Below are 27,251 nucleotides of genomic sequence, written 5' to 3'. Positions count from 1 at the left end.
TTGATCCGTCCCAAATGATGCATTTTACGATTAGCCGAAACATCGGAGATCCCTTTCTTCTTAAAGACAAAGATCTGCCTCCTCCACAGCCTTTAAAAAAAACTGTTGGGGGCAGTTGCTGCTACAGCGATCACTTTACGAAAAGGAGGTTCACATCTCATCGGATTCCTCAGGTATCAATAAGTTTTGGTGATTCTGAGATGCCCTGTTAGCACGCCCAACGTAGGGCCCACGTTGAGGCGTGTGGTTGGAGCCGTTGGGTCAAAGGTGGCCCAACTTTCCACGTCTACGTGCTGTTCATGTGCACACACACACACACACGTATTAAGGCATATCTTGGGGAGGCTTTCATCCCGCAGTGGATTAACCATGGCTCACGATGATGATGACAAAGCTACAGCGGTCAGCTGTGTGTAACACACACACACGTACAATGGGAATCCGTGTAGCCTTAACAGACTGCTGGGGCAAGTGCTGTTAGCGAGTCGCAGCGCCTATGAAGGCCGGCACAGTGGCACACGGAGGGGGCGGGTGGCCAGCTCCACGCCCGGCCGCCTTTGTCTTCCCAGCGCTAATATGTGTGCGTGCATCAACACCTTTGCACACACGTCTATGCACACACACACACGCACACCTATGCAAAAACGCACATTTATGCACACATACAATCAGCCCGTGCATGTAACGGTGACGTCAACGCAGCGCTTGTGCCAGGCTAGGTGCACTTTGAGGACCTCGTGAAGTTTCACACAAATACAAAGATCCCCCGTATAGCCTACACCGGTTGTTGGGGCAAGTGCATTAAAGACAAAGATCCCCCGTATAGCCTAGCACAGGCTGTTGGGGCAAGTGCAATCGACTACACACCCTAGGGGTCTAAATACAATGAAATACAAAGATCCCCCGTATAGCCTCGCAAAGGCTGTGTTGGGGTAACGTGCATTTGAGAGAGACACACGCACGCACGCACGCACAGATGGATTCAGGAATCCCTCCTCACCTGCGGTGGCGGTCGCCTCGGGCATGGTGGCTGCTGCGGGGGCTTCTGACACGGCTGGCGGTCAGCTTCCGACTGCGCCTGGACACACGACTGCCTCTCCTCCCTCGGGATAAAAATACACGGGGGGGGTGGTGGCCGTGGTGGTTTGTGGAGGGTGGTGCAGGGGTGGTGGTGGTGGTGGTGGGTGGGGGGGAGAGCAGAGAAAATCCGATTAGCAGATTCCAACAATCTTGTCTTTCGCTGCCGAAGAGACTTCTCCCTATTTATTAACTCGGGAACCCGATCCCAGCCGCCCACCCCCCCCTGCCACGGCGCGTCCAAACCCAGCACGGGTCACTTGGGTGTCAAGCCGAGGAGCCGCGCGTGTGTGTGGTGTGTGTGTGTGTGGTGTGTGTGGTGTGTGTGTGGTGTGTGTGGTGTGTGTGTGGTGTGTGTGTGGTGTGTGTGTGTGTGTGTGGTGTGTGTGGTGTGTGTGTGTGTGTGTGTGTGTGGTGTGTGTGGTGTGGTGTGTGTGTGTGGTGTGTGTGGTGGTGTGTGGTGTGTGGTGTGTGTGTGGTGTGTGGTGTGTGTGTGGTGTGTGTGTGTGGTGTGTGTGTGTGTGGTGTGTGTGTGGTGTGTGGGTGTGTATGTGGTGTGTGGTGTGTGTGGTGTGTGTGTTGGTGTGTGTGGTGTGTGTGTGTGTGGTGTGTGTGGTGTGTGTGGTGTGTGTGGTGTGTGTGTGTGGTGTGTGTGTGTGGTGTGTGTGTGTGTGTGTGTGGTGTGTGTGGTGTGTGTGTGTGTGTGTGGTGTGTGTGTGTGTGTGGTGTGTGTGTGTGTGTGGTGTGTGTGTGTGTGTGTGTGTGTGTGTGTGTGTGTGTGGTGTGTGTGTGTGTGTGTGTGTGTGGTGTGTGTGTGGTGTGTGTGTGTGTGTGTGTGTGGTGTGTGTGTGTGGTGTGTGTGGTGTGTGTGTGGTGTGTGTGTGTGTGTGTGGTGTGTGTGTGGTGTGTGTGTGGTGTGTGTGGTGTGTGTGTGTGGTGTGTGTGTGGTGTGTGTGTGGTGTGTGTGTGTGGTGTGTGTGTGGTGTGTGTGTGTGGTGTGTATGTGTGTGGTGTGTGTGTGGTGTGTATGTGTGTGGTGTGTGGTGTGTGTGTGGTGTGTGTGTGTGGTGTGTGTGTGTGTGGTGTGTGTGTGGGGTGTGTGTGTGGGGCGTGTGTGTGGTGTGTGTGGTGTGTGTGGTGTGTGTGGGTGGTGTGTGTGTGGTGTGTGTGGTGTGTGTGTGGGGTGTGTGTGTGATGTGTGTGTGTGGGGTGTGTGTGTGGTGTGTGTGTGGTGTGTGTGATGTGTGTGTGATGTGTGTGTGGTGTCTGTGTGTGTGGTGTGTATGTGTGTGGTGTGTGTGTGTGGTGTGTGTGGTGTGTGTGTGTGTGGTGTGTGTGTGTGTTGTGTGTGGTGTGTGTGGTGTGTGTGTGTGGTTGTGTGTGTGGTTTGTGTGTGTGTGGTGTGTGTGTGGTGTGTGTGTGGTGCGTGTGGTGTGTATGTGTGTAGTGTGTGTGTGTGGTGTGTGTGTGGTGTGTGGTGTGCGGTGTGGTCTGTGGTGTGTGTGCGTGTGTGGTGTGTGTGTGGGGTGTGGTGTGTGTGCGTGTGTGGTGTGTGTGGTGTGTGTGGTGTGTGTGGTGTGTGGTGTGTATGTGTGGTGTGTGTGTGGTGTGTGTGGTGTGTGTGGTGTGTGTGGTGTGTGCTGTGTGTGCGTGTGTGGTGTGTGTGTGTGTGGTGTGTGGTGTGTGTGTGGTGTGTGTGCGTGTGTGGTGTGTGTGGTGTGTGTGGGTGTGTGTGTGGTGTGTGTGGTGTCTGTGTGGTGTGTGTGGTGTGTGTGGTGTGTGGTGTGTGTGGTGTGTGTGGTGTGTGTGGTGTGTGTGGTGTGTGTGTGGTGTGTGTGGGTGTGTGTGTGGTGTGTGTGGTGTGTGTGGTGTGTGTGTGTGTGGTGTGTGTGGTGTCTGTGTGGTGTGTGTGGTGTGTGTGGTGTGTGTGGTGTGTGTGGCGACGCATAGGTCGACTCGCTCTCAAATGAGTTCCCGGTGCAGTGTTTAAAAACATCGCTACTACGGAAGACAAAGGCGGCCGGGCGTGGTGTTGGCCACCCACCCGCTCGTTTAACGTGCCAGCCTTCATAGGTGCTCGCGAACAGCACTTGCCCTAACATTGCATGTGCGAGTCGATTGCACTTGCCCCAATAGTCTGTGACAAGCTACACGGGGGATCTTTATCTTTGGACCGGTGGTGTTGCGATAAGCGCGCTGTGCTACTGAACTCGGCGACCCGAGTTCGATTCCCGCTCCAACGGCCAACACCGGTGACGATTATCTGAACCGGTCCTGGGCCTCCCCTAGGTCGACTCAGCCTCAAATGAGTACTTGGGGCGGTGCGTTAAATAATCGCCATTGGAGAGACAAAGACGGCCAGGCATGGTGCTGGCCACCCACCCCCTCGTAGTGTGCCGTGCCGATCTTCGCAAGTGATGCTACTCGCCAGCAGCACTTGCCCCAACAGTCTGTTAAGGCTACACGGGGGATCTTTGTCAATTGCACGTGGCAGTCCATTGCACTTGCCCCAACAGTCTGTTAAGGCTACACAGGGGATCTTTGTCTTTTGTGTCTGTACGTGCGGTGTGGCTGGGCAAGGGGGAGGGAGGGGGCTCATAATGGTCGTGTCAGAAACAGAGGACTGACATTGACGAATTGCTGGGTTCGAGCCCTGGCACTGGGTGTCTCTCTTAGGAGGTTCATAACGGCCGTGTCAGAGAATCTGAGGCAGTACTGGTTGAGATCGTGGGCTCAAGCCCCGGGTCTGGGTGTCTCTCGTTCTCAGGGGGTTCGCAGTGGCCGTGTCAGAAACACCGGGTGAGCACTTTGGAGGTCATAGGTCAGACATGGACGAGTTTTAAGAGGTCACATCAGACGATGTAGATGTACAACCTCTGTGCGAACCCACTGCTGGATGAGGGCCTCCCCACGCCATGAGGATCACAGTGGTGGTGGCGGTGGAACGGAGGCTGGGGGTGGCGGTAATTGACCATACTTCACCACTCTGGTCAGCGCACGTTGGCGCAGGCGGTACGCGTCGAGGTGGGAGCGGAGTGCAGCACCACGACCCGAATGGGGTCGCCTCAACCCCCCCCCCCCACACTCACGTCGCTGTGACAGCCTCTCAGCCGTCGCCTCCAACACCACCCACTACCACCACCCACTACCACCACCACCACCACCACCCACTTCCACCACCACCACCACCACCCACTACCACCACCACCACCACCCACTACCACCACCAACACCACCACCCACTACCACCACCCACTACCACCACCACCCACTACCACCACCACCACCACCCACTTCCACCACCACCACCCACTACCACCACCACCACCACCACCCACCACCACCACCCACCACCACCACCCACCACCACCACCCACTATCACCACCACCCACTACCACCACCACCACCCACTACCACCCACTACCACCACCCACTACCACCACCACCCACTACCACCACCCACTACCACTACCACCACCACCCACTACCACCACCACCCACTACCACCACCCACTACCACTACCACCACCACCCACTACCACCACCACCACCACCCACTACCACCACCACCCACTACCACTACCACCACCACCCACTACCACCACCACCCACTACCATCCACCACCACCCACTACCACCACCACCCACTACCACCACCACCACCACCACCTATTACCACCACCACCACCACCCACTACCACCACCACCACCACCCACTACCACCACCACCCACTACCACTACCACCACCACCCACTATCACCACCCACTACCACTACCACCCACTACCATCCACCACCACCCACTACCACCACCACCACCACCACCCACTACCACCACCACCCACTATCACCACCCACTACCATCCACCACCACCCACTACCACTACCACCACCACCACCACCTATTTCCACCACCACCACCACCCACTACCACCACCACCCACTATCACCACCCACTACCATCCACCACCACCCACTACCACTACCACCACCACCACCACCTATTTCCACTACCCTGTACACCGCTCTTTGATTGGCGTCGTTTCGACATTCGTCACGGCACCTTTCAGGAACGCATCCCCGACGTAAACCGGGGTGTGACTACACGCTAACAGCTCTCGCCCCAACAGTCTCATTGAGCACTCGGGCTTACGGATGTATGTGTTGAACTTCTTTCGCACCGTACGTAGCCAACCGACAAGAAGGACACCTAAACACAGAAAGCAGTTCCTGAAGGCGATGCGTTTCCCTGCACTGCTCCCGTGTAGCCATGCAAGCAGCTGCTGCACCCTTGTTGTTGTGCATAGCGTTGGGCCTCCATCCAGGCAACTGCCCAGGCTCACAGCCTCCTTAAGCCTTCGAGATCTGGCGAGACCCAGGGCATGCCGCTAGGGTTGGCGTACACGAGGCATCACAATCTCACCACACACAAACGGAATGCCTGCAACGAGTCGAGGGCTGCCGCAGTGTGACATTAGCATGTCCATTGTGAACCCGCCCTGATGGAGAGAAAGAGAGAGAGAGAGAGAGACACGCAGACCCAGGGCTTGAACCCAGCATTCAGAATTGCTGGTTATGTGACGTAGTCATTATGCATCCCCTGAGAGAGAGGGAAACATCCACGACCCAGGGCTTGAACCCGGATTTTCAGAATTGTTGGTTAAGTGACATGGCCATTAAGAACCCCCCGAGAGACAGAGAGAGACACCCAGACCCAGGGCTTGAACCCATCATTTCAGAATTGCTGGTTAAGCGACATGGCCATTAAGAACCCCCCGGGAGAGAGAGAAACATCCAGGCCCAGGAGTTGAACCCAGCATTTCAGAATTGTTGGTTAAGCGACATGGCCATTAAGAACCCCCCGAGAGAGAGAGAAACATCCAGGCCCAGGAGTTGAACCCAGCATTTCAGAATTGCTGGTTAAGCGGCATGGCCATTAAGAACCCCCCGAGAGAGAGAGAAACATCCAGACCCAGGGCTTGAACCCAGCATTTCAGAATTGCTGGTTAAGTGACGTGACCATTAAGAACCCCCACGCTCCCTTGCTGAGAGAGACAGGCGACAGGACTGCGGTGCGAACTCCCGTCTCGCAAGTTTAAGACTCAAATCCGAGCTGGGTTAATTATCAACAACATCAGCCATGGCCTATCTACTGCTGGATGAAGATCAACATGGTGAAGATGTCATTAACACGCGCGTGCGTTTCGTTAATCCACACGTTGCTCCCTCTCCGTATCTCTCCCTTGGCCACAAGTTGGTCATCGATTCTCGATCAACAGACGTTCTCTTTCTCCCTTGGCTACCAGTATGTCATCGATTCTCGATAATCGGACGTCCTCTCTATCCTTGGCTAGCAGAACGTCATCGATTCTCAATCATCAGACGTCCTCTCTATCCTTGGCTAGCAGAACGTCATCTATTTTAGATTCGCAGACGTCAGCGCGTCTGGCTGATCGGTGCTCTCAGGAAGAAAAAAAAAAACCTAACCCCAATTATAGTAGCCGCGTTCTAAACGGTGCCCGACGCAAATGCGTATCGGTGCAAAATACCCCGGGCCGCACGTGAACGTCCATCCGAGAATGTAGCTCCCCAACACATCGCAACGCACACGGCTTCCAACACCCTCGCGTGTGCAATGGCACCGATACGCCCGGACGTTCAGTCGCTGGCCATGACGAGAGGGTTTCAGCAGAGAGACAGAGACTTCGTGTCGTGTCGCTGTTCCTCCTCGCGTGTTGAAGGATCGCAGTGCAGCCCCCACTGTGGACCGTTTACGATACGGCCCACAGAGTGGGTCGCATGGCCACAATCACACTGCTGTAGCTGTGTCTTTAATGTATCTCTGTGGATCTCTGTGGGTCTCTATGTATCTCTATGAGTCTGTCTATCTTCATGGGTCTCTATGCATCTCTATGGGTCTCTGTATCTCTGTGCGTCTCTATGCATCTCTATGGGTATCTGTGTATCTCTATGAGTCTATATATCTTCATGGGTTTCGATGTATCTCTATGCATCTATATGAGCCTCTATGTATATATATATGTATCTCTGTGCGTCCCTATGCATCTCTATGGGTCTCTATGAATCCCCATGAGTCTCAGTGATACATTGTTTAACTGCATGTCTGCACATATCACCATACATCATTGGGGATCGCCTGTACGCAGACAATGAACAGGTCCTGCTATTTTATTGCACGCAAGCGATGAGGAGGTACGAGTGCAATTTGCATGGATCAGTGTACACTGGTTACCACGTGAGTAACCCAACCGGCAATGGATACCCACTGCAATGTATCCACATTCATTAATCCTCGCCCCCCACTTCGCACAAGTGACGTCATCACATCTACCCCTCGATTCAAGGAACGAAACAGGAGGATTTCTCCACGAATCTGGCTGTCGCCTGATGAAGCTGGTTGTAATTACTGGCGAAACGTCGTACTCAGATTGTTAATGTTGTGGATCTGCTCTCCAACACACCGGTTAGTGCTGTACTACTATACTACACTATACACTACACTACTTTACACTATACTATACACTACACTATGCACTACACTATACACTACTATACACTATACCATACACTACACTATACACTACACTATACACTACACACTAGTGCTGTACTAGTGACGAATGGGCCACGTTCTGTTTACGTGACAACCCCCTTACTCGCTGGCTGGGTCGGGTGGTGGCGGGTTTAACGACACATTCGTATATTTACGTGATCTAACCCCAAACAAAACCTATATTGTGGATGATATTGGTCGCGAAAGCCTTCGTGTTAAACTCATTGAGTCTGTATATCTCTATGGGTCTCTATGTATCTTTATGGGTCTCTATGTATCTCTATGAGTCTCTATGTATCTCTATGAGTCTCTATGAGTCTCTATGTATGTCTATGGGTCTCTATATATCTCTATGGGTCTCTATGTATCTCTATGAGTCTCTATGAGTCTCTATGTATGTCTATGGGTCTCTATATATCTCTATGGGTCTCTATGTATCTCTATGAGTCTCTATGTATCTCTATGGGTCTCTATGTATCTCTATGGGTCTCTATGTATCTCTATGAGTCTCTATGTATCTTTACGGGTCTCTATGTATCTCAATGAGCCTCTATGTTTCGCTTTGGGTCTCAATGTATCTCAATGAGTCTCTATTTATCTCTATGAGTCTCTATGTATCTCTATGAGTCTCTATGTATCTCTATGGGTCACTATGTATCTCTATGGGTCTCTATGTATCTCTATGGGTCTCTATGTATCTCTATGAATCTCTATGTATCTCTATGAGTCTCTATGTATCTCCATGGGTCTCTATGTGTCTCTATGTATCTTTATGAGTCTCTATGCATCTCTATGAGTCTCTATGTATCTCTATGAGTCTCTATGTATCTCTATGGGTCTCTGTGTGTCTCCATGAGTCTCTATGTATCTCTATGTATCTCTATGAGTCTCTATGTATCTCTATGAGTCTCTATGTATCTCTATGTATCTCTATGAGTCTATATGTATCTCTATGAGTCTCTGTGAGTCTCTATGTATCTCTATGAGTATCTATGTATCTCTATGAGTCTATATGTATCTCTATGAGTCTCTATGAGTCTCTATGTATCTCTATGGGTCTCTGTGTGTCTCCATGAGTCTCTATGTATCTCTATGTATCTCTATGAGTCTCTATGTATCTCTATGGGTCTCTATGTATCTCTATGAGTCTCTATGTATCTTTACGGGTCTCTATGTATCTCTATAAGTCTCTATGTATCTTTACGGGTCTCTATGCATCTATATGGGTCTCTGTATCTCAATGAGCCTCTATGTTTCGCTTTGGGTCTCAATGTATCTCAATGAGTCTCTATTTATCTCTATGAGTCTCTATGTATCTCTATGTATCTCTATGAGTCTCTATGTATCTCTATGGGTCACTATGTATCTCTATGGGTCTCTATGTATCTCTATGGGTCTCTATGTATCTCTATGAATCTCTATGTATCTCTATGAGTCTCTATGTATCTCCATGGGTCTCTATGTGTCTCTATGTATCTTTATGAGTCTCTATGCATCTCTATGAGTCTCTATGTATCTCTATGAGTCTCTATGTATCTCTATGGGTCTCTGTGTGTCTCCATGAGTCTCTATGTATCTCTATGTATCTCTATGAGTCTCTATGTATCTCTATGAGTCTCTATGTATCTCTATGTATCTCTATGAGTCTATATGTATCTCTATGAGTCTCTGAGTCTCTATGTATCTCTATGTATCTCTATGTATCTCTATGAGTCTCTATGTATCTATATGGGTCTCTATGTATCTATATGAGTCTCTATGTATCTCTATGAGTCTCTATGTATCTCTATGAGTCTCTATGTATCTCTATGAGTCTATATGTATCTCTATGAGTCTCTATGAGTCTCTATGTATCTCTATGGATCACTATGTATCTCTATGATTATCTATGTATCTCTATGGGTCTCTATGTATCTCTATGAGTCTCTATGTATCTCTATGAGTCTCTATGTATCTCTATGGGTCTCTATGTATCTCTATGAGTCTCTATGTATCTCTATGAGTCTCTATGTATCTCTATGAGTCTCTATGTATCTCTATGAGTCTCTATGAGTCTCTATGTATCTCTATGGGTCTCTATGTATCTCTATGAGTCTATATGTAACTCTATGAGTCTCTATGAGTCTCTATGTATCTCTATGGGTCTCTATGTATCTTTATGAGTATCTATGTATCTCTATGAGTCTCTATGTATCTCCATGAGTCTCTATGTATCTTTATGAGTATCTCTGTATCTCTATGAGTCTCTATGTATTTCTATGGGTCTCTATGTATCTCTATGAGTCTCTATGTATCTCTATGAGTCTCTATGTATCTCTATGAGTCTCTATGGGTCTCTATGAGTGTCTATGTATCTCCATGAGTCTCTATGTATCTTTATGAGTATCTATGTATCTCTATGAGTCTCTATGTATCTCTATGAGTCTCTATGAGTCTCTATGTATCTCTATGAGTCTCTATGTATCTCTATGAGTCTCTATGGGTCTCTATGTATCTCTATGGGTCTCTATGTATCTCTATGGGTCTCTATGTATCTCTATGAGTCTCTATGTGGTAAAAACACACCACCACCACTTGCGCGGGGAGACGCTCTCATCCAGCAGTGGATCAACTGAATGTGGGGAGGGGACGTCGTGTAGAGCGCGTTGTGCGGACCGATGCTTTGTCTCGGCGCGCTAACCACTGCGCCACCGTTCACCAAAGACAAAGATCATCCCACGCCCCATGTAGCCTTCACAGACTGTTGGGGCAAGTGCTGCTAGTGAGTAGCAGCACCTATGAAGGTAAGACAAAGATCCCCCGTATAGCCTGGACAGACTATTGGGGCAAGTGCTGTTAGCGAGTAGCAGCACCTATGAAGGTAAGACAAAGATCCCCCGTATAGCCTGGACAGACTATTGGGGCAAGGGCTGTTAGCGAGTAGCAGCACCTATGAAGGTCAGTCAAAGATCCCCCGTATAGCCTGGACAGACTGTTGGGGCAAGGGCTGTTAGCGAGTAGCAGCACCTATGAAGGTCAGACAAAGATCCCCCGTATAGCCTGAACAGACTGTTGGGGAAAGTGCTGTTAGCGAGTAGCAGCACCTATGAAGGCCAGACAAAGATCCCCCGTATAGCCTGAATAGACTGTTGGGGAAAGTGCTGTTAGCGAGTAGCAGCACCTATGAAGGTCCAGACAAAGATCCCCCGTATAGCCTGAATAGACTGTTGGGGCAAGTGCTGTTAGCAAGTAGCAGCACCTATGAAGGTACAGACAAAGATCCCCCGTATAGCCTGGACAGACTGTTGGGGCAAGTGCTGTTAGCGAGTAGCAGCACCTATGAAGGTACAGACAAAGATCCCCCGTATAGCCTGGACAGACTGTTGGGGCAAGGGCTGTTAGCGAGTAGCAGCACCTGTGAAGGTCCAGACAAAGATCCCCCGTGTAGCCTTCACAGACTGTTGGGGCAAGTGCTGTTAGCGAGTAGCAGCACCTATGAAGGTCCAGACAAAGATCCCCCGTATAGCCTGAATAGACTGTTGGGGCAAGTGCTGTTAGCAAGTAGCAGCACCTATGAAGGTACAGACAAAGATCCCCCGTATAGCCTGGACAGACTGTTGGGGCAAGTGCTGTTAGCGAGTAGCAGCACCTATGAAGGTACAGACAAAGATCCCCCGTATAGCCTGGACAGACTGTTGGGGCAAGGGCTGTTAGCGAGTAGCAGCACCTGTGAAGGTCCAGACAATGATCCCCCGTGTAGCCTTCACAGACTGTTGGGGCAAGTGCTGTTAGCGAGTAGCAGCACCTATGAAGGTACAGACAAAGATCCCCCGTGTAGCCTGCACAGACTGTTGGGGCAAGTGCTGTTAGCGAGTAGCAGCACCTATGAAGGCCGGCACAGCATGCGGGGGGTGCGTGGCCAGCACCACGCCCGGCCGCCTTTGTCTCCCCGTGGCGATGTATACGACACACCACTCCAGGTGCTCATTTGAGGCTGAGTCGACCTAATTGTGTGCGAGTGCAGGGCGTCTCCCCTCGGCCGACACTATCACCCCCCTCCCCCCACCCCCTCCCCCCGTCTCACCCCCTGCCGTCTGTATCGCTCGAATCATCTTTAAATAGTCCGCGGCTGAGCCAGCTGCGATGGAAGATGCCCGCGGAGTGTCGCTCCGCACCGCCTTATAAAGCCCTGCCCAGCCACGCCACAATCCATCAACAGGACATCGCAAACTATACACGCGCTGCGGGGGGGGGAGGTGGGGCGCTAATGGGGGTGGAGGGAGGGAGGCAGGGAGGGAGGGAGGGGTGATGCCATCAAACACCAACAATCTCAGCAATCAGACCGCATCGGTCAGATGATGACATAGATAATGTTTATTTTAACGAGGTTAAGTTTCCACCACGAAGCTGTACTGTGGAGTTTTTTTTATCAAAAAGGACCCTGGCCAATTACAAATTATTGCATCAAGGGAAGTGGATCATCATCATCATCGTCGTCATCATCATCGTCGTGTGGAATTGTTGTTGGCGGCAGTCGAATATTGCCAAGGCCTGAGGTTGATTCGAAATGTGGAGGGGACAACGGCGGAGGACGCGAAGGCGATGAGATGTTAACTCCCAGGCGAGGGAGTCAACATCTCATAGCCACCGTGATGATGATGATGACGACAGAGAGAGACGCAAACTCCAAATATACAACAGCAGGCGTCAGGGTCGGGATCGAACCCACGATATCCTGTATACCAGGCGAGGTAGTTAACATCTCATAGCCACCGCGGCACACCTTCACTACTATACACTACACTATATACTACTATACACTACACTACTATACACTACACTACTATACACTACACTATACTACTATACACTACACTATACTACTATACACTACACTATACACTACACTACTATACACTACACTACTATACTATACAATACACTATACAATACACTATACAGTACACTACTATACAATACACTACTATACACTACATTTTACACGACTATACACTACACTATACACTACACTTTACAATACACTATACACTACACTACTATACACTACACTATACACTACACTACACACTACACTATACACTACACTATACACTACACTACTATACACTAAATTTTACACGACTATACACTACACTATACACTACACTATACAATACACTATACACTACACTACTATACACTACACAATACACTACACTACACACTACACTATACACTACACACTACACCACTATGATGTGCCACGACTGGTGCTTGTTGGCACCGCGAGACACACACAGAGAGAGACACACACAGAGAGAGAGACACAGAGACACAGAGAGACAGAGAGAGACAGAGAGAGACAGAGAGAGGCACACAGAGAGAGACACACACAGAGAGAGACACACACAGAGAGAGACACACACAGAGAGAGAGACACAGAGACACAGAGAGACAGAGAGAGACAGAGAGAGACAGAGAGAGGCACACAGAGAGAGACACACACAGAGAGAGACACACACAGAGAGAGACACACACAGAGAGAGACACACACAGAGAGAGAGACACAGAGACACAGAGAGACAGAGAGAGACAGAGAGAGACAGAGAGAGGCACACAGAGAGAGACACACAGAGAGAGACACACACAGAGAGAGACACACACAGAGAGACAGAGTGAGAGAGGAAAGTGAACACTCCCACTACGGGACTCTGCCCCATGAATCGTGAGGAGGAGGATGATGATGACAGAAGTTCGTGGTTCGGATCTCCTAGGACGCCCTGGTCATCACTGCGGCGGTGCTGCGTCGACCGCACATTCCCACGCGCCCCGTCTATTTCGACGGCGGACTTCAAGCAAATTTAACAAATTTTAAATAAAATATCCAAGAGCAATCATCGCCCCCCCCCAACCCCAACTGGCCGAACTGATGCACCCCCCCCCCGCCACTTGCAGGCGAAGTTCCTGAGTCGCCTTGTGCCGCACAGACAGAGCTGCCGCTGGGGGTGCCCCTTTCAAGTGTATTGATACGATGATGATGAGGATGATAATGATGGGAGTTTCACGGGAGAGACTGAGAGAGGAGGAGCGCGTGGGATAACAAAACCCACGCGGGTTCTTGACATCTTCACGTTGATATTCATGCAGCAGTGGACAGAACATGGTGATGGCGGTGATGATGAATGTGATGGAGAGATACTCGCTGGGAATTCCACGGCAAGTCGGAGAGGAGAGAGGGGAGAGAGGGGAGCACGCGTTGGGGTTCGTGATGACATCGTCCAAGCCGTGACGAGGAGTGAGTGGGGTGTGGGGGTCACGGCCAGAGGAGACGGTGGCGATCGATGATGATCGATGATGATCGATGATGGTCGATGATGGTCGATGATGATCGATGATAGTCGTTAAGACGAACAACAGAGTTTGCGGCCGAGAGAGAGAGAGGGAGGACGTTCCACCGACAAGGAGATGGAGCGATGTTAGAATCAGCTCCTCGTGTGTGGAGGAGCCAGATGGCTTGGTGCATCGCTACTGCCGTGGGAGGTGGTGACGGACTGGGAAAGGTTTCATCCAGCAGTGGACTGGCCATGGCTGCTACGATGATGATGATGGTGGTGGAGGCTTGGGGAGGCCTTCATCGAGCAGTGGATTGAGGATGGCGCTGGCGATGATCGAGGTCTCGGCTTGCCACGGTGCCATCGCCCGCAGTACCGCGCGCTGTCCGCCAAGCGGCAGCCTCTCAGCTCGTGGAAATTGACAATTCACCGAAAAAAAGTTTTGTTACTTGCACCAGATATGTGTGTACGTTGAACTTCTTTCGCACCGCACGTAGCCAACCGAGCTTCTCAGAAGCGACTCGGGTCATCACGAATGATAGCCCCAACCAATTGGCGGCTCAGAATCATCATCATCGTCACTGCGTGGACATTTAGAGCAGCAGTCAAATGCTCCGTAACGCGTGGTGACGTTGATTCTAAATGTGGAGGGGAAAGAAACCGGAGGAGCAGGAGACACAAACTTGAAATATACAGCAGCAGCAGATCTCAGGCTCAGGATCGAACCCACGACCTCCTGCATACCAGGCGAGGTAGTTAACATCTCCTAGCCACCGTGATGATGATGAGAGATAGAGACACAAACTCCAAATATACAGCAGGAATCAGGGTCGGGATCGAACCCATGCCTCCTTCATTCCAGGCGAGGTCGTTAACATCTCATAGCCACCGTGATGATGATGATGATGACAGAGAGAGAGACACGCAAACTCCAAATATATAACAGTAGGCATCAGGGTCGGGATCGAACTCACGACCTCCTGGATACCAAGCGAGGTAGTTAACATCTCTGAGCCGCCGTGATGATGATGATGATGACAGAGAGAGAGACACGCAAACTCCAAATATATAACAGTAGGCATCAGGGTCGGGATCGAACTCACGACTTCCTGGATACCAAGCGAGGTAGTTAACATCTCTGAGCCGCCGTGATGATGATGATGACAGAGAGAGACACGAAAACTCTAAATATACAACAGGCGTCGGGGTCGGACTCGAACTCATGCCTCCTGCATTCCAGGCGAGGTCGTTAACATCTCCAAGCCACCGTGATGATGATGAGAGAGAGAGAGACACGCAAACTCTAAATATACAGCAGGCATCAGGGTCGGGATCGAAATCACAACCTCCTGCATTCCCCGCGAGGTCGTTAACATCTACGAGCCGCCGTGATGATGATAATGATGATGAGAGAGAGACACGCAAACTCTAAATATACAACAGGCGTCGAGGTCGGGATCGAACCCACAACCTCCTGCATTCCAGGCGAGGCAAATAAAATTTCCTAACCACCGTGATGATGATGAGAGAGAGAGACACGCAAACTACAAATATACAGCAGGATACAGGGTCGGGATCGAGCCCATGCTCTCCTGGATTCCAGGCGAGGTAGTTAACATCTCCTAGCTACCGTGATGATGATGAGAGAGAGAGACACGCAAACTACAAATATATACAGCAGCAGGCATCTCGGAGCTACCAATGAGCGCGTGCGTTGCACATCCGTGTTCAATCCACTGCTGGATGGAGGCCTCTCTCCCGAGCGAGTGTGGCAGAACAACAACAACAACGCCGTGGCGAGCATTCGGGAGGTCGCCAAGCTGTGTTCACTGTGTTCAGATAACCAGAATAGGCACCCCCCCCCCCCCTCGTATCGCAAGGCGCCATCGAGTCTCTGCGTTCACCATCACGCCCGTGGTAACGCGCACGCGATGGCCATTTGCCACCGGTCGCCTTTGTCCACAAACGCTCGCGCAAAGACGAGTCTATGAAGTTGAGGGCTGCAGCCCTACTCCGGCTTGTTAGCGAGCACCTATTAAGGGCTTGCAGAAAAGCAGCCCGGCCTGGCCCGACCCGGGCCGCCTTTGTCTCTCCGGCGATGATATTTACGGCGGAGTCGGATCAGATATCGCTCGCCATCGATATGAGCAGAGATCGCTTTTAGCCTCGTCCGTCCAAGGTCCCTGACCCCCCTCCACCCTTCCGGGGGGAGGGGGTGGAGGGGCCACTTCCCCACCCGGCACACCACATCCTTCCATGATCTACCCTCTCGCTAAAACTTTATTTATTATGTTGGCCAGGTAAGAAGGGCCCCCACTGATCTGGGTAGCGGCTTCTTGTTTTTTCGGAAGCGAATTGCCCCTGTCGCCAATGATGGCAGCTCACGCGAAGTGGCCGTCTCGTCACCGTCGTCGTCGTCGTCGCAATCTTCGTGTGTGAGTTTATAGCAGCAGCCAAATAACTCTAGAAACGCTGTGCAGCTCGATTCTAAATGTGGAGGGGGAAGAGAGAAAAATCCACTCGACCACGAGAAGAGAGAGAGAAACGCAAACTACAGATATACAGCAGCAGGCGTCAGGGTCGGGATCGAACCCACGGCCTTCTGTATACCAGGCGAAATAGTTAACATCTCCTAGCCACCGTGATGATGATAAGAGAGAAAGAGACACGCAAACTACAAATATACAGCAGCAGGTGTTATCAGGGTTGGGATCGAACCCACGACTTCCTGCATTCCAGGCGAGGAAGTTAACATCTCATAGCCACCGTGATGATAAGAGAGAGACACGCAAACTGAAAATATACAGCAGCAGGCATCGTCAGGGTCGGGATGGAAGCCACGCCCTCCTGTATACCAGGCGAGGGAGTTAACATCTCCTAGCCACCGTGACGATGAAGAGAGAGAGACACGTAAACTCCAAATATACAGTAGGCGTCGTCAGGGTCGGGATTGAACCTACGACTTCCTGCATACCAGGCGAGGGAGTTAACATCTCCGAAAACTGCTACCCATAGACTCAACACTGCCACTCATAGACTCAACACTGCTACCCATAGACTCAGCACCGCTACCCATAGACTCAGCACTGCTACCCATAGACTCAACACTGCCACCCATAGACTCAACACTGCCACCCATAGACTCAACACTGCCACCCATAGACTCAACACTGCTACCCATAGACTCAACACTGCTACCCATAGACTCAGCACTGCCACCCATAGACTCAACACTGCCACCCATAGACTCAACACTGCTACCCATAGACTCAACACTGCCCATAGACTCAACACTACCCATAGACTCAACACTGCTACCCATAGACTCAACACTGCTAGCCATAGACTCAACACTGCCACTCATAGACTCAGCACTGCTACCCATAGACTCAACACTGCCACCCATAGACTCAACACTGCTACTCATAGACTCAACACTGCTACCCATAGACTAAACACTGCCACCCATAGACTCAACACTGCTACCCATAGACTCATCACTGCTACCCATAGACTCATCACTGCCACCCATAGACTCAACACTGCCACCCATAGACTCAACACTGCTACCCATAGACTCATCACTGCTACTCATAAACTCAACACTGCCACCCATAGACTCAACACTGCACCATAGACTCATCATTAATACCCATAGACTCATCACTGCTACACATAGACTCATCACTGCTACCCATAGACTCATCACTGACACCCATAGACTCATCACTGACACCCATAGACTCAACACTGCCACCCATAGACTCATCACTGCCACCCATAGACTCATCACTGCCACCCATAGACTCAACACTGCTACCCATAGACTCAACACTGCCACCCATAGACTCAACACTGCACAATAGACTCATCACTGCTACCCATAGACTCATCACTACACATAGACTCATCACTACACAGAGACTCATCACTACACATAGACTCATCACTACACATAGACTCATCACTACACATAAACTCATCACTACACATAGACTCATCACTACACATAAACTCATCACTACCCATAGACTCATCACCGCTAAAATAAAACTCAGACTTACGAGATCAACGTCTTCCAGCGCTTCCTTGTCCGAGTGAAAAATCTTCAATATCGACGTGCAGTGTAAAAAAAAAACGAAGTTTATATTTAATTTCTATTTATTTATTTTGCACAAAGAGGCTGAAATGTCGCGGTTTCGCTGCACGCGAACCCCTCCTGAGCGCGCGCCACGCGGCGTCAATCAGCGGGAATTGATTGCTGGCGATCAGCGCTCCCTTTATAGATTATCTCATTGTCACCACCCCTCCCCTCCCCCATTGTCACCACCCCTCCCCTCCCCCCATTGTCACCACCCCCCTCCCCTCCCCCATTGTCACCACCCCCCTCCCCTCCCCTACCCCCGCTCCTCCCACGATATTCCAATCGTGACCTCCCCCCCCTTCTCTCTCCCCTCCCTCCCCCTTACACTCCCCACTGCCCCACTCCGATGGCCCCCTCCCATAATTCCTCCTCTATTCTCCCCCTCCCCTATATCCCCCCCACCCCAAAGCCCCCCATAATTCACCCCCCTATATTCTTCCTCCACCCTAATATCCCCCTCCCCTCTATCCCCCTCCCCTCTATCCCCCCACCCCCTCCACCTGCCCAGCCACATTTAGAATCAACACGCGTTTAGAATTTTTTGATTATTTGGCTTCTGCTAGAAATGTCCACGTGGTCGTGATGATGGTGATGATGGTGATGATGGTGATGATGGTGATGATGGTGATGATGGTGATGATGGTGATGATGATGGTTATGATGATGATGGTGATGATGGTGGTGGTGATGGTGGTGATGGTGGTGGTGATGGTGATGGTGGTGATGATGGTGATGATGGTGATGGTGATGATGATAATGGTGATAATGGTGATGATGGTGATGATGATGGTGATGATGGTGGTGATGGTGATGATGATGGTGATGATGGTGATGATGGTGATGATGATGGTGATGATGGTGGTGATGGTGATGATAGTGATGATGGTGATGGTGATGATGGTAATGATGGTGGTGATGATGATGATGGTGATGATGGTGATGATGGTGGTGATGATGGTGATGATGGTGATGGTGATGATGATAATGGTGATAATGGTGATGATGGTGATGATGGTGGTGATGGTGATGATGATGATGGTGGTGATGGTGATGAGGAGCCATTTGGTTGAGCTACCATCATCTGTGATGGCCAGCCCAGCTTCTGAAAAATAATTTGCTCAATTTGCTTTACCCCCTAGAACTACTTAAGAAATTCAATATCACGACTATCTACAACATTAATGTGCTCAAACATGCACCGTAGGCAAAACCCCCACAACGTAAACTTCCACGTTGATTCCCAACTCCATGCGTACAACACGAGACACAACAATGACATTCGCGCCCCTTCCCTCTGCCCCACCACACACACACAGAGTCACTTCTACGTCAGATACAGAGGTTGCCCTACTCTGGGAAGTTGCCAAAATGTCATCACCATCCCTCAACAACTTCAAAGCAGAGACTACGGGTCAGGCCTGATTGGTAGCTACACTGCCCGTGTAGCCTGAACAGACTGTAGGGGCAAGTGCTGTTAGCGAGCAGCACCTATGAAGGCCGGCACGGCACACGAGGGGGTGGGTGGCCAGCACCACGCCATCGGATTTCCTCCTCCTGCAGTTTCAAATCTTCACATTCTGATGATGCTAATTCTCCAGACCCTTGCCACGTCTCACGATCCCCCCCACCACCATCCTCCTCCCACCCTCCACCCAGAATCCACCCCCAGCCATTGGGGGGCCGGGGTGAGTGTGTGGGGGGTCACGTGACCTCCCCCCCCGTCACCCATCCCCTCGTGTGCCCCCCACACCCCTCCCCCGTGCGTTCATGTGCGCGGCGACGTCTCGACGGATGCGCGTGGGCTCACCCCCCACCCCCTTCAACACGCAAATAAAAGACAAAGGTTCCTCGTGTAGCCTCTAACAGACTGTTGGGGGGGGGCAAGTGCTGTTAGTGAGCAACAAGCCCGTAGCCGTGGAGTCAACACAGGGGGGGGACCAAATTTGAAAACGAATTTCCTGCCATTTCGTGCCTAGAATATTAAAAAATAACTAACACGTAGGATGGACTTTTTATTTATTTTTGTACAATAATGTCTAATAGTGTATTGTATTACATTGCTCTGTTTTTACTTTTTAACCTTTTCTTGTGTCATTGTATGTAATGGCAGAGATTAGGGATTAATAAAGTACAACCATAACCACAATCATATCGACAGAAATCTATTTTATAGCAATATATTGGGGGGGGGGGGACATTTTGAGAATATGTATTATAATTACGGCCTTGGTGAGCAGCACCTATGAAGGCCGGCACGGCGCGCGACGAGGGGGGGGAGGTGGTGGCCAGCACCCCCCGGCCGCCTTTGTCTCCCCAAGTGACGATATCTACTCCACATCGCACCCCAGGGTACTCTTTTGAGGCTGAGTCGACCTATCGGGGAGCAGGCCCAGGACCGGTTCAGAGAATCATCACCGGTGGTGTTGGTGGCCGTGAGCGGGAAGCGAACTCGGGTCGTAGCGCAGCGCGCCAATTGTTGCACCACCGCTCCCCACACACGGACCAGACAAAGATCCCCGGATAGCCTCAACAGACTGTTGGGGCAAGTGCCGGTCACACTTTGTCTCTCCCAGTGGCGATGTTTACACACCGCACCAGGCACTAATCTATGGCTAAGTCGACCTAGGGGAGGCCCAGGACCACACACTACCACCAATAACAACAACCCCCATTCGCTACTAAGTGGCGGTGACGTCACCACGGCGCTTGTGCCAGGCTAAGTGCACGTTAAGGCCACTGGAGGTGTCGAACGCCCGCTGGCAGGAGGTGCTGGGACAGACCCAGCAGGTGCCATGGGTCGACTGACTGAGATGAATGGCAGATGCACCACCACCTGTGCCCACTACTAACACTACGAACAAAGACAAAGCTCCCCCGCATAGCCTTCACATACTTTAGGGGCAAGTTCTGTTAGCGGGCACCTATGAAGGCCGGCACGGCGCACAAGGAGGTGGGTGGCCAGCACCACGCCCGGCCGCCTTTGTCTCCCAAGTGGCGATGTTTGCAAACCGCACCAGGTACTGATTTGAGGCTGAGTCGACCTAGGGGAGGCCCAGAACCGGCTCACATAACCGTCACTGGGTGTTGGCCGTGAGCGGGAATCGAACTCGGGTCGCTGGGTTCGCCACGCGCTGCGCGCTAACCGCTGCACCACCGCTCGCCACAGAAACACACCACCACCACCTTCAACCACGACCCATCATCATTATCATCACCATCACCACCATCATCATCACCATGACAATCATCACCATCACCATGACCATCATCACCATCATCACCATGACCATCATCACCATCATCACCATCATCACCATCATCACCATGACCATCATCACCATCATCACCATGATCACCATCACCACCATCATCACCATCATCACCATCACCATCATCACCATCATCACCATCATCACCATGACCATCATCACCATCACCACCATCATCACCATCATCACCATGACCATCATCACCATCATCACCATCATCACCATGAGAATCATCACCATTATCGCCATTATCACCATCACCACCATCATCACCATCATCACCATGATCACCATCACCACCATCACCATCATCACCATGATCACCATCACCACCATCATCACCATCATCACCATGACCATCATCACCATCACCACCATCATCACCACCATCACCATCACCACCATCATCACCATCATCACCATCATCACCATCATCACCATTATCGCCATTATCACCATCACCACCATCATCACCACCATCACCATCATCACCATGACCATCATCACCATCATCACCATCATCACCATTATCGCCATTATCACCATCACCACCACCATCACCATCATCACCATCATCACCATGATCACCATCACCATCATCACCATCATCACCATCATCACCATCATCACCATGATCACCATCACCACCATCACCATCATCACCATGACCATCATCACCATCATCACCATTATCACCACCACCACCATCATCTCCCTTTCCCCTCTGTGGCGTCCACGGGGTTCAATGGACTCCATCATCAACGCCGCTCAATTAAGGGGGATCCCACGGGGGAGATGTGGCCTCTCAAGTAAACATCGCGTTGAGTTTCCAGCGACAACCCACACACAGAGAGGCGAGGGAGAGGCGAGGGAGAGGGGAGGGAGAGGGGAGGGAGGGTGTTGAAGACACGTCTAGTGATCCCAACGCGTGACGAGTCCCTTGATGAAGGCGCAGACCTGCAACTGCCTGGCTCACGACAACTGTTGGCAGACATGGGCCTCCGACTCCATAGAATGGGGCGCTGAGATGTTTGTGTGTGTGTTGAGCTTTTTTTATTCCTGGTTCTTTCGGTAAAGTCACGTAGAAGGGAAATAATAAAATAATAAAAATATTACATCATTAAATAAAATATATATAATAATAACTGAAATTAATATATTTGTACGTAGCCGACCGTGCTAATCTGTGGGTCTACATGAGTCTGGGTGTCTGTGGGTCTCTGTATGTGTGTGTGTTGGACTTCTTTCGCACCGTACGATGTAGCCAACCATGCTAATCTGTGGGTCTACATGAGTCTGGGTGTCTGTGGGTCTCTGTATGTGTGTGTGTTGGACTTCTTTCGCACCGTACGTAGTAGCCAACCATGCTCATCGTAGGTGCCGGGGGGAGAAGGACAAAAAACTGACCGCAAAATGAACTTTTATTTGGAAGCCACTGGAGCCGTACACTTTAAAATCTAGATTCAAAACTCCGTGGAGCTGTCACGTGCCACACAACACGTGGCCAGTTAGTGACTAGTTCAGCACGAACCGCTGTGTGTGTTGAAGAGTGAAACCCACGGCGACACTGACAATGGGACCCCTGTGACGTGTCGCCAGGGACTTGGAACGACAACAAGAAGCAGCGAGCAGTGAACTGACGAAGCTGCTGGTTGGCTTGTTGCTGTGATCACCGGCGAAACGTCTAAAGGGTTCATATTGTAAATGTTGTTGTTGTTATTGTGGGTTTTACTCTCCAACACACACACACCGGTTAGTGCTGACGTGGTCACTAATTGGCGTTGACGTGGTCACTAATTGGCGTTGAAGTGGTCACTAATTGGTGTTGAAGTGGTCACTAATTGGTGTTGAAGTGGTTACTAATTGGTGTTGAAGTGGTTACTAATTGGTGTTGAAGTGGTTACTAATTGGTGTTGAAGTGGTCGCTAATTGGTGTTGAAGTGGTCACTAATTGGTGTTGAAGTGGTTACTTATTGGTGTTGAAGTGGTCACTAATTGGTGTTGAAGTGGTCACTAATTGGTGTTGAAGTGGTTACTAATTGGTGTTGAAGTGGTCACTAATTGGTGTTGAAGTGGTCACTAATTGGTGTTGAAGTGGTTACTAATTGGTGTTGAAGTGGTCACTAATTGGTGTTGAAGTGGTCACTAATTGGTGTTGAAGTGGTCACTAATTGGTGTTGAAGTGGTTACTTATTGGTGTTGAAGTGGTTACTAATTGGTGTTGAAGTGGTCACTAATTGGTGTTGAAGTGGTTACTTATTGGTGTTGAAGTGGTCGCTAATTGGTGTTGAAGTGGTCACTAATTGGTGTTGAAGTGGTCACTAATTGGTGTTGAAGTGGTTACTAATTGGCGTTGAAGTGGTCACTAATTGGTGTTGAAGGGGTTACTAATTGGTGTTGAAGTGGTTAATAATTGGTGTTGAAGTGGTCACTAATTGGTGTTGAAGTGGTTACTAATTGGCGTTGAAGTGGTCACTAATTGGTGTTGAAGTGGTCACTAATTGGTGTTGAAGTGGTTACTAATTGGTGTTGAAGTGGTCACTAATTGGTGTTGAAGTGGTCACTAATTGGTGTTGAAGTGGTTACTAATTGGTGTTGAAGTGGTTACTAATTGGTGTTGAAGTGGTTACTAATTGGTGTTGAAGTGGTTACTAATTGGCGTTGAAGTGGTCACTAATTGGCGTTGAAGTGGTTACTAATTGGTGTTGAAGTGGTTACTAATTGGTGTTGAAGTGGTTACTAATTGGCGTTGAAGTGGTCACTAATTGGTGTTGAAGTGGTTACTAATTGGTGTTGAAGTGGTCACTAATTGGTGTTGAAGTGGTCACTAATTGGTGTTGAAGTGGTTACTAATTGGTGTTGAAGTGGTTACTAATTGGTGTTGAAGTGGTCACTAATTGGTGTTGAAGTGGTCACTAATTGGTGTTGAAGTGGTTACTAATTGGTGTTGAAGTGGTTACTAATTGGTGTTGAAGTGGTTACTAATTGGTGTTGAAGTGGTTACTAATTGGCGTTGAAGTGGTCACTAATTGGCGTTGAAGTGGTTACTAATTGGTGTTGAAGTGGTCACTAATTGGTGTTGAAGTGGTTACTAATTGGTGTTGAAGTGGTTACTAATTGGTGTTGAAGTGGTTACTAATTGGTGTTGAAGTGGTTACTAATTGGCGTTGAAGTGGTCACTAATTGGTGTTGAAGTGGTTACTAATTGGCGTTGAAGTGGTCACTAATTGGTGTTGAAGTGGTTACTAATTGGTGTTGAAGTGGTTACTAATTGGTGTTGAAGTGGTTACTAATTGGCGTTGAAGTGGTCACTAATTGGTGTTGAAGTGGTCACTAATTGGTGTTGAAGTGGTTACTAATTGGTGTTGAAGTGGTTACTAATTGGCGTTGAAGTGGTTACTAATTGGCGTTGAAGTGGTCACTAATTGGCGTTGAAGTGGTTACTAATTGGTGTTGAAGTGGTTACTAATTGGTGTTGAAGTGGTTACTAATTGGCGTTGAAGTGGTCACTAATTGGTGTTGAAGTGGTTACTAATTGGTGTTGAAGTGGTTACTAATTGGCGTTGAAGTGGTCACTAATTGGCGTTGAAGTGGTCACTAATTGGTGTTGAAGTGGTTACTAATTGGTGTTGAAGTGGTTACTAATTGGTGTTGAAGTGGTTACTAATTGGTGTTGAAGTGGTTACTAATTGGTGTTGAAGTGGTTACTAATTGGTGTTGAAGTGGTTACTAATTGGTGTTGAAGTGGTTACTAATTGGTGTTGAAGTGGTTACTAATTGGTGTTGAAGTGGTTACTAATTGGCGTTGAAGTGGTTACTAATTGGTGTTGAAGTGGTTACTAATTGGTGTTGAAGTGGTTACTAATTGGTGTTGAAGTGGTTACTAATTGGTGTTGAAGTGGTTACTAATTGGTGTTGAAGTGGTTACTAATTGGTGTTGAAGTGGTTACTAATTGGTGTTGAAGTGGTTACTAATTGGTGTTGAAGTGGTTACTAATTGGTGTTGAAGTGGTTACTAATTGGTGTTGAAGTGGTCACTAATTGGCGTTGAAGTGGTCACTAATTGGTGTTGAAGTGGTCACTAATTGGCGTTGAAGTGGTCACTAATTGGTGTTGAAGTGGTTACTAATTGGTGTTGAAGTGGTTACTAATTGGTGTTGAAGTGGTTACTAATTGGTGTTGAAGTGGTCACTAATTGGTGTTGAAGTGGTCACTAATTGGTGTTGAAGTGGTCACTAATTGGTGTTGAAGTGGTCACTAATTGGCGTTGAAGTGGTCACTAATTGGTGTTGAAGTGGTCACTAATTGGCGTTGAAGTGGTCACTAATTGGTGTTGAAGTGGTCACTAATTGGTGTTGAAGTGGTCACTAATTGGCGTTGAAGTGGTCACTAATTGGTGTTGAAGTGGTCACTAATTGGTGTTGAAGTGGTCACTAATTGGCGTTGAAGTGGTCACTAATTGGTGTTGAAGTGGTCACTAATTGGTGTTGAAGTGGTCACTAATTGGTGTTGAAGTGGTCACTAATTGGCGTTGAAGTGGTCACTAATTGGCGTTGAAGTGAACACTAATTGGTGTTGAAGTGGTCACTAATTGGTGTTGAAGTGGTCACTAATTGGCGTTGAAGTGGTCACTAATTGGTGTTGAAGTGGTCACTAATTGGTGTTGAAGTGGTCACTAATTGGTGTTGAAGTGGTCACTAATGGCGTTGAAGTGGTCACTAATTGGTGTTGAGTGGTCACTAATTGGTGTTGAAGTGGTTACTAATTGGTGTTGAAGTGGTTACTAATTGGTGTTGAAGTGGTCACTAATTGGTGTTGAAGTGGTCACTAATTGGTGTTGAAGTGGTCACTAATTGGTGTTGAAGTGGTCACTAATTGGCGTTGAAGTGGTCACTAATTGGTGTTGAAGTGGTCACTAATTGGCGTTGAAAGTGGTCACTAATTGGTGTTGAAGTGGTCACTAATTGGTGTTGAAGTGGTCACTAATTGGCGTTGAAGTGGTCACTAATTGGTGTTGAAGTGGTCACTAATTGGTGTTGAAGTGGTCACTAATGGCGTTGAAGTGGTCACTAATTGGTGTTGAAGTGGTCACTAATTGGTGTTGAAGTGGTCACTAATTGGTGTTGAAGTGGTCACTAATTGGTGTTGAAGTGGTCACTAATTGGCGTTGAAGTGGTCACTAATTGGCGTTGAAGTGGACACTAATTGGTGTTGAAGTGGTCACTAATTGGTGTTGAAGTGGTCACTAATTGGCGTTGAAGTGGTCACTAATTGGTGTTGAAGTGGTCACTAATTGGCGTTGAAGTGGTCACTAATTGGCGTTGAAGTGGTCACTAATTGGCGTTGAAGTGGACACTAATTGGTGTTGAAGTGGTCACTAATTGGCGTTGAAGTGGTCACTAATTGGCGTTGAAGTTGACACTAATTGGTGTTGAAGTGGTCACTAATTGGTGTTGAAGTGGTCACTAATTGGCGTTGAAGTGGTCACTAATTGGTGTTGAAGTGGTCACTAATTGGCGTTGAAGTGGTCACTAATTGGCGTTGAAGTGGTCACTAATTGGCGTTGAGTGGACACTAATTGGTGTTGAAGTGGTCACTAATTGGCGTTGAAGTGGTCACTAATTGGCGTTGAAGTGGTCGTTAATTGGTGTTGAAGTGGTCACTAATTGGGGTGAGTGCACTAATTGGGTTGAAGTGGTCACTAATTGGCGTTGAAGTGGTCACTAATTGGGTTGAAGTGGCACTAATTGGTGTTGAAGTGGTCACTAATTGGTGTTGAAGTGGTCACTAATTGGTGTTGAAGTGGTCACTAATTGGTGTTGAAGTGGTCACTAATTGGTGTTGAAGTGGTCACTAATTGGTGTTGAAGTGGTCA

General features: G+C 49.3%; 1 protein-coding gene across 2 annotated transcripts in view; it reads right to left on the bottom strand.

The window, feature by feature from the left end:
* LOC133360279 (myosin-binding protein C, slow-type-like) overlaps nt 1–18,185 on the bottom strand; it is a 59,682-nt gene extending 41,497 nt beyond the window's left edge. The window contains exons 1-2 of one of the 2 annotated variants that reach the window (XM_061578915.1): nt 18,028–18,185; nt 1,001–1,103 (exon numbers count right to left, since the gene is read on the bottom strand). In XM_061578915.1, the coding sequence (XP_061434899.1) occupies nt 1,001–1,025 (25 nt within the window). In that variant the 5' untranslated portion in view covers nt 1,026–1,103; nt 18,028–18,185. The remainder of the gene's footprint in view (nt 1–1,000; nt 1,104–18,027) is intronic. The other variant, XM_061578917.1, reaches the window with a different exon arrangement.
* Between the last annotated feature and the right edge of the window lie 9,066 nt (nt 18,186–27,251).

Source organism: Lethenteron reissneri, chromosome 68, assembly GCF_015708825.2.
Source record: "Lethenteron reissneri isolate LAM-NWPU_2019-01 chromosome 68, ASM1570882v1, whole genome shotgun sequence".
Classification (NCBI taxonomy): Eukaryota; Metazoa; Chordata; class Hyperoartia; order Petromyzontiformes; family Petromyzontidae; genus Lethenteron; species Lethenteron reissneri.
The sequence above is the reverse complement of the archived record's forward strand: the minus strand, read 5'-3'. Positions and strand labels throughout refer to the sequence as shown.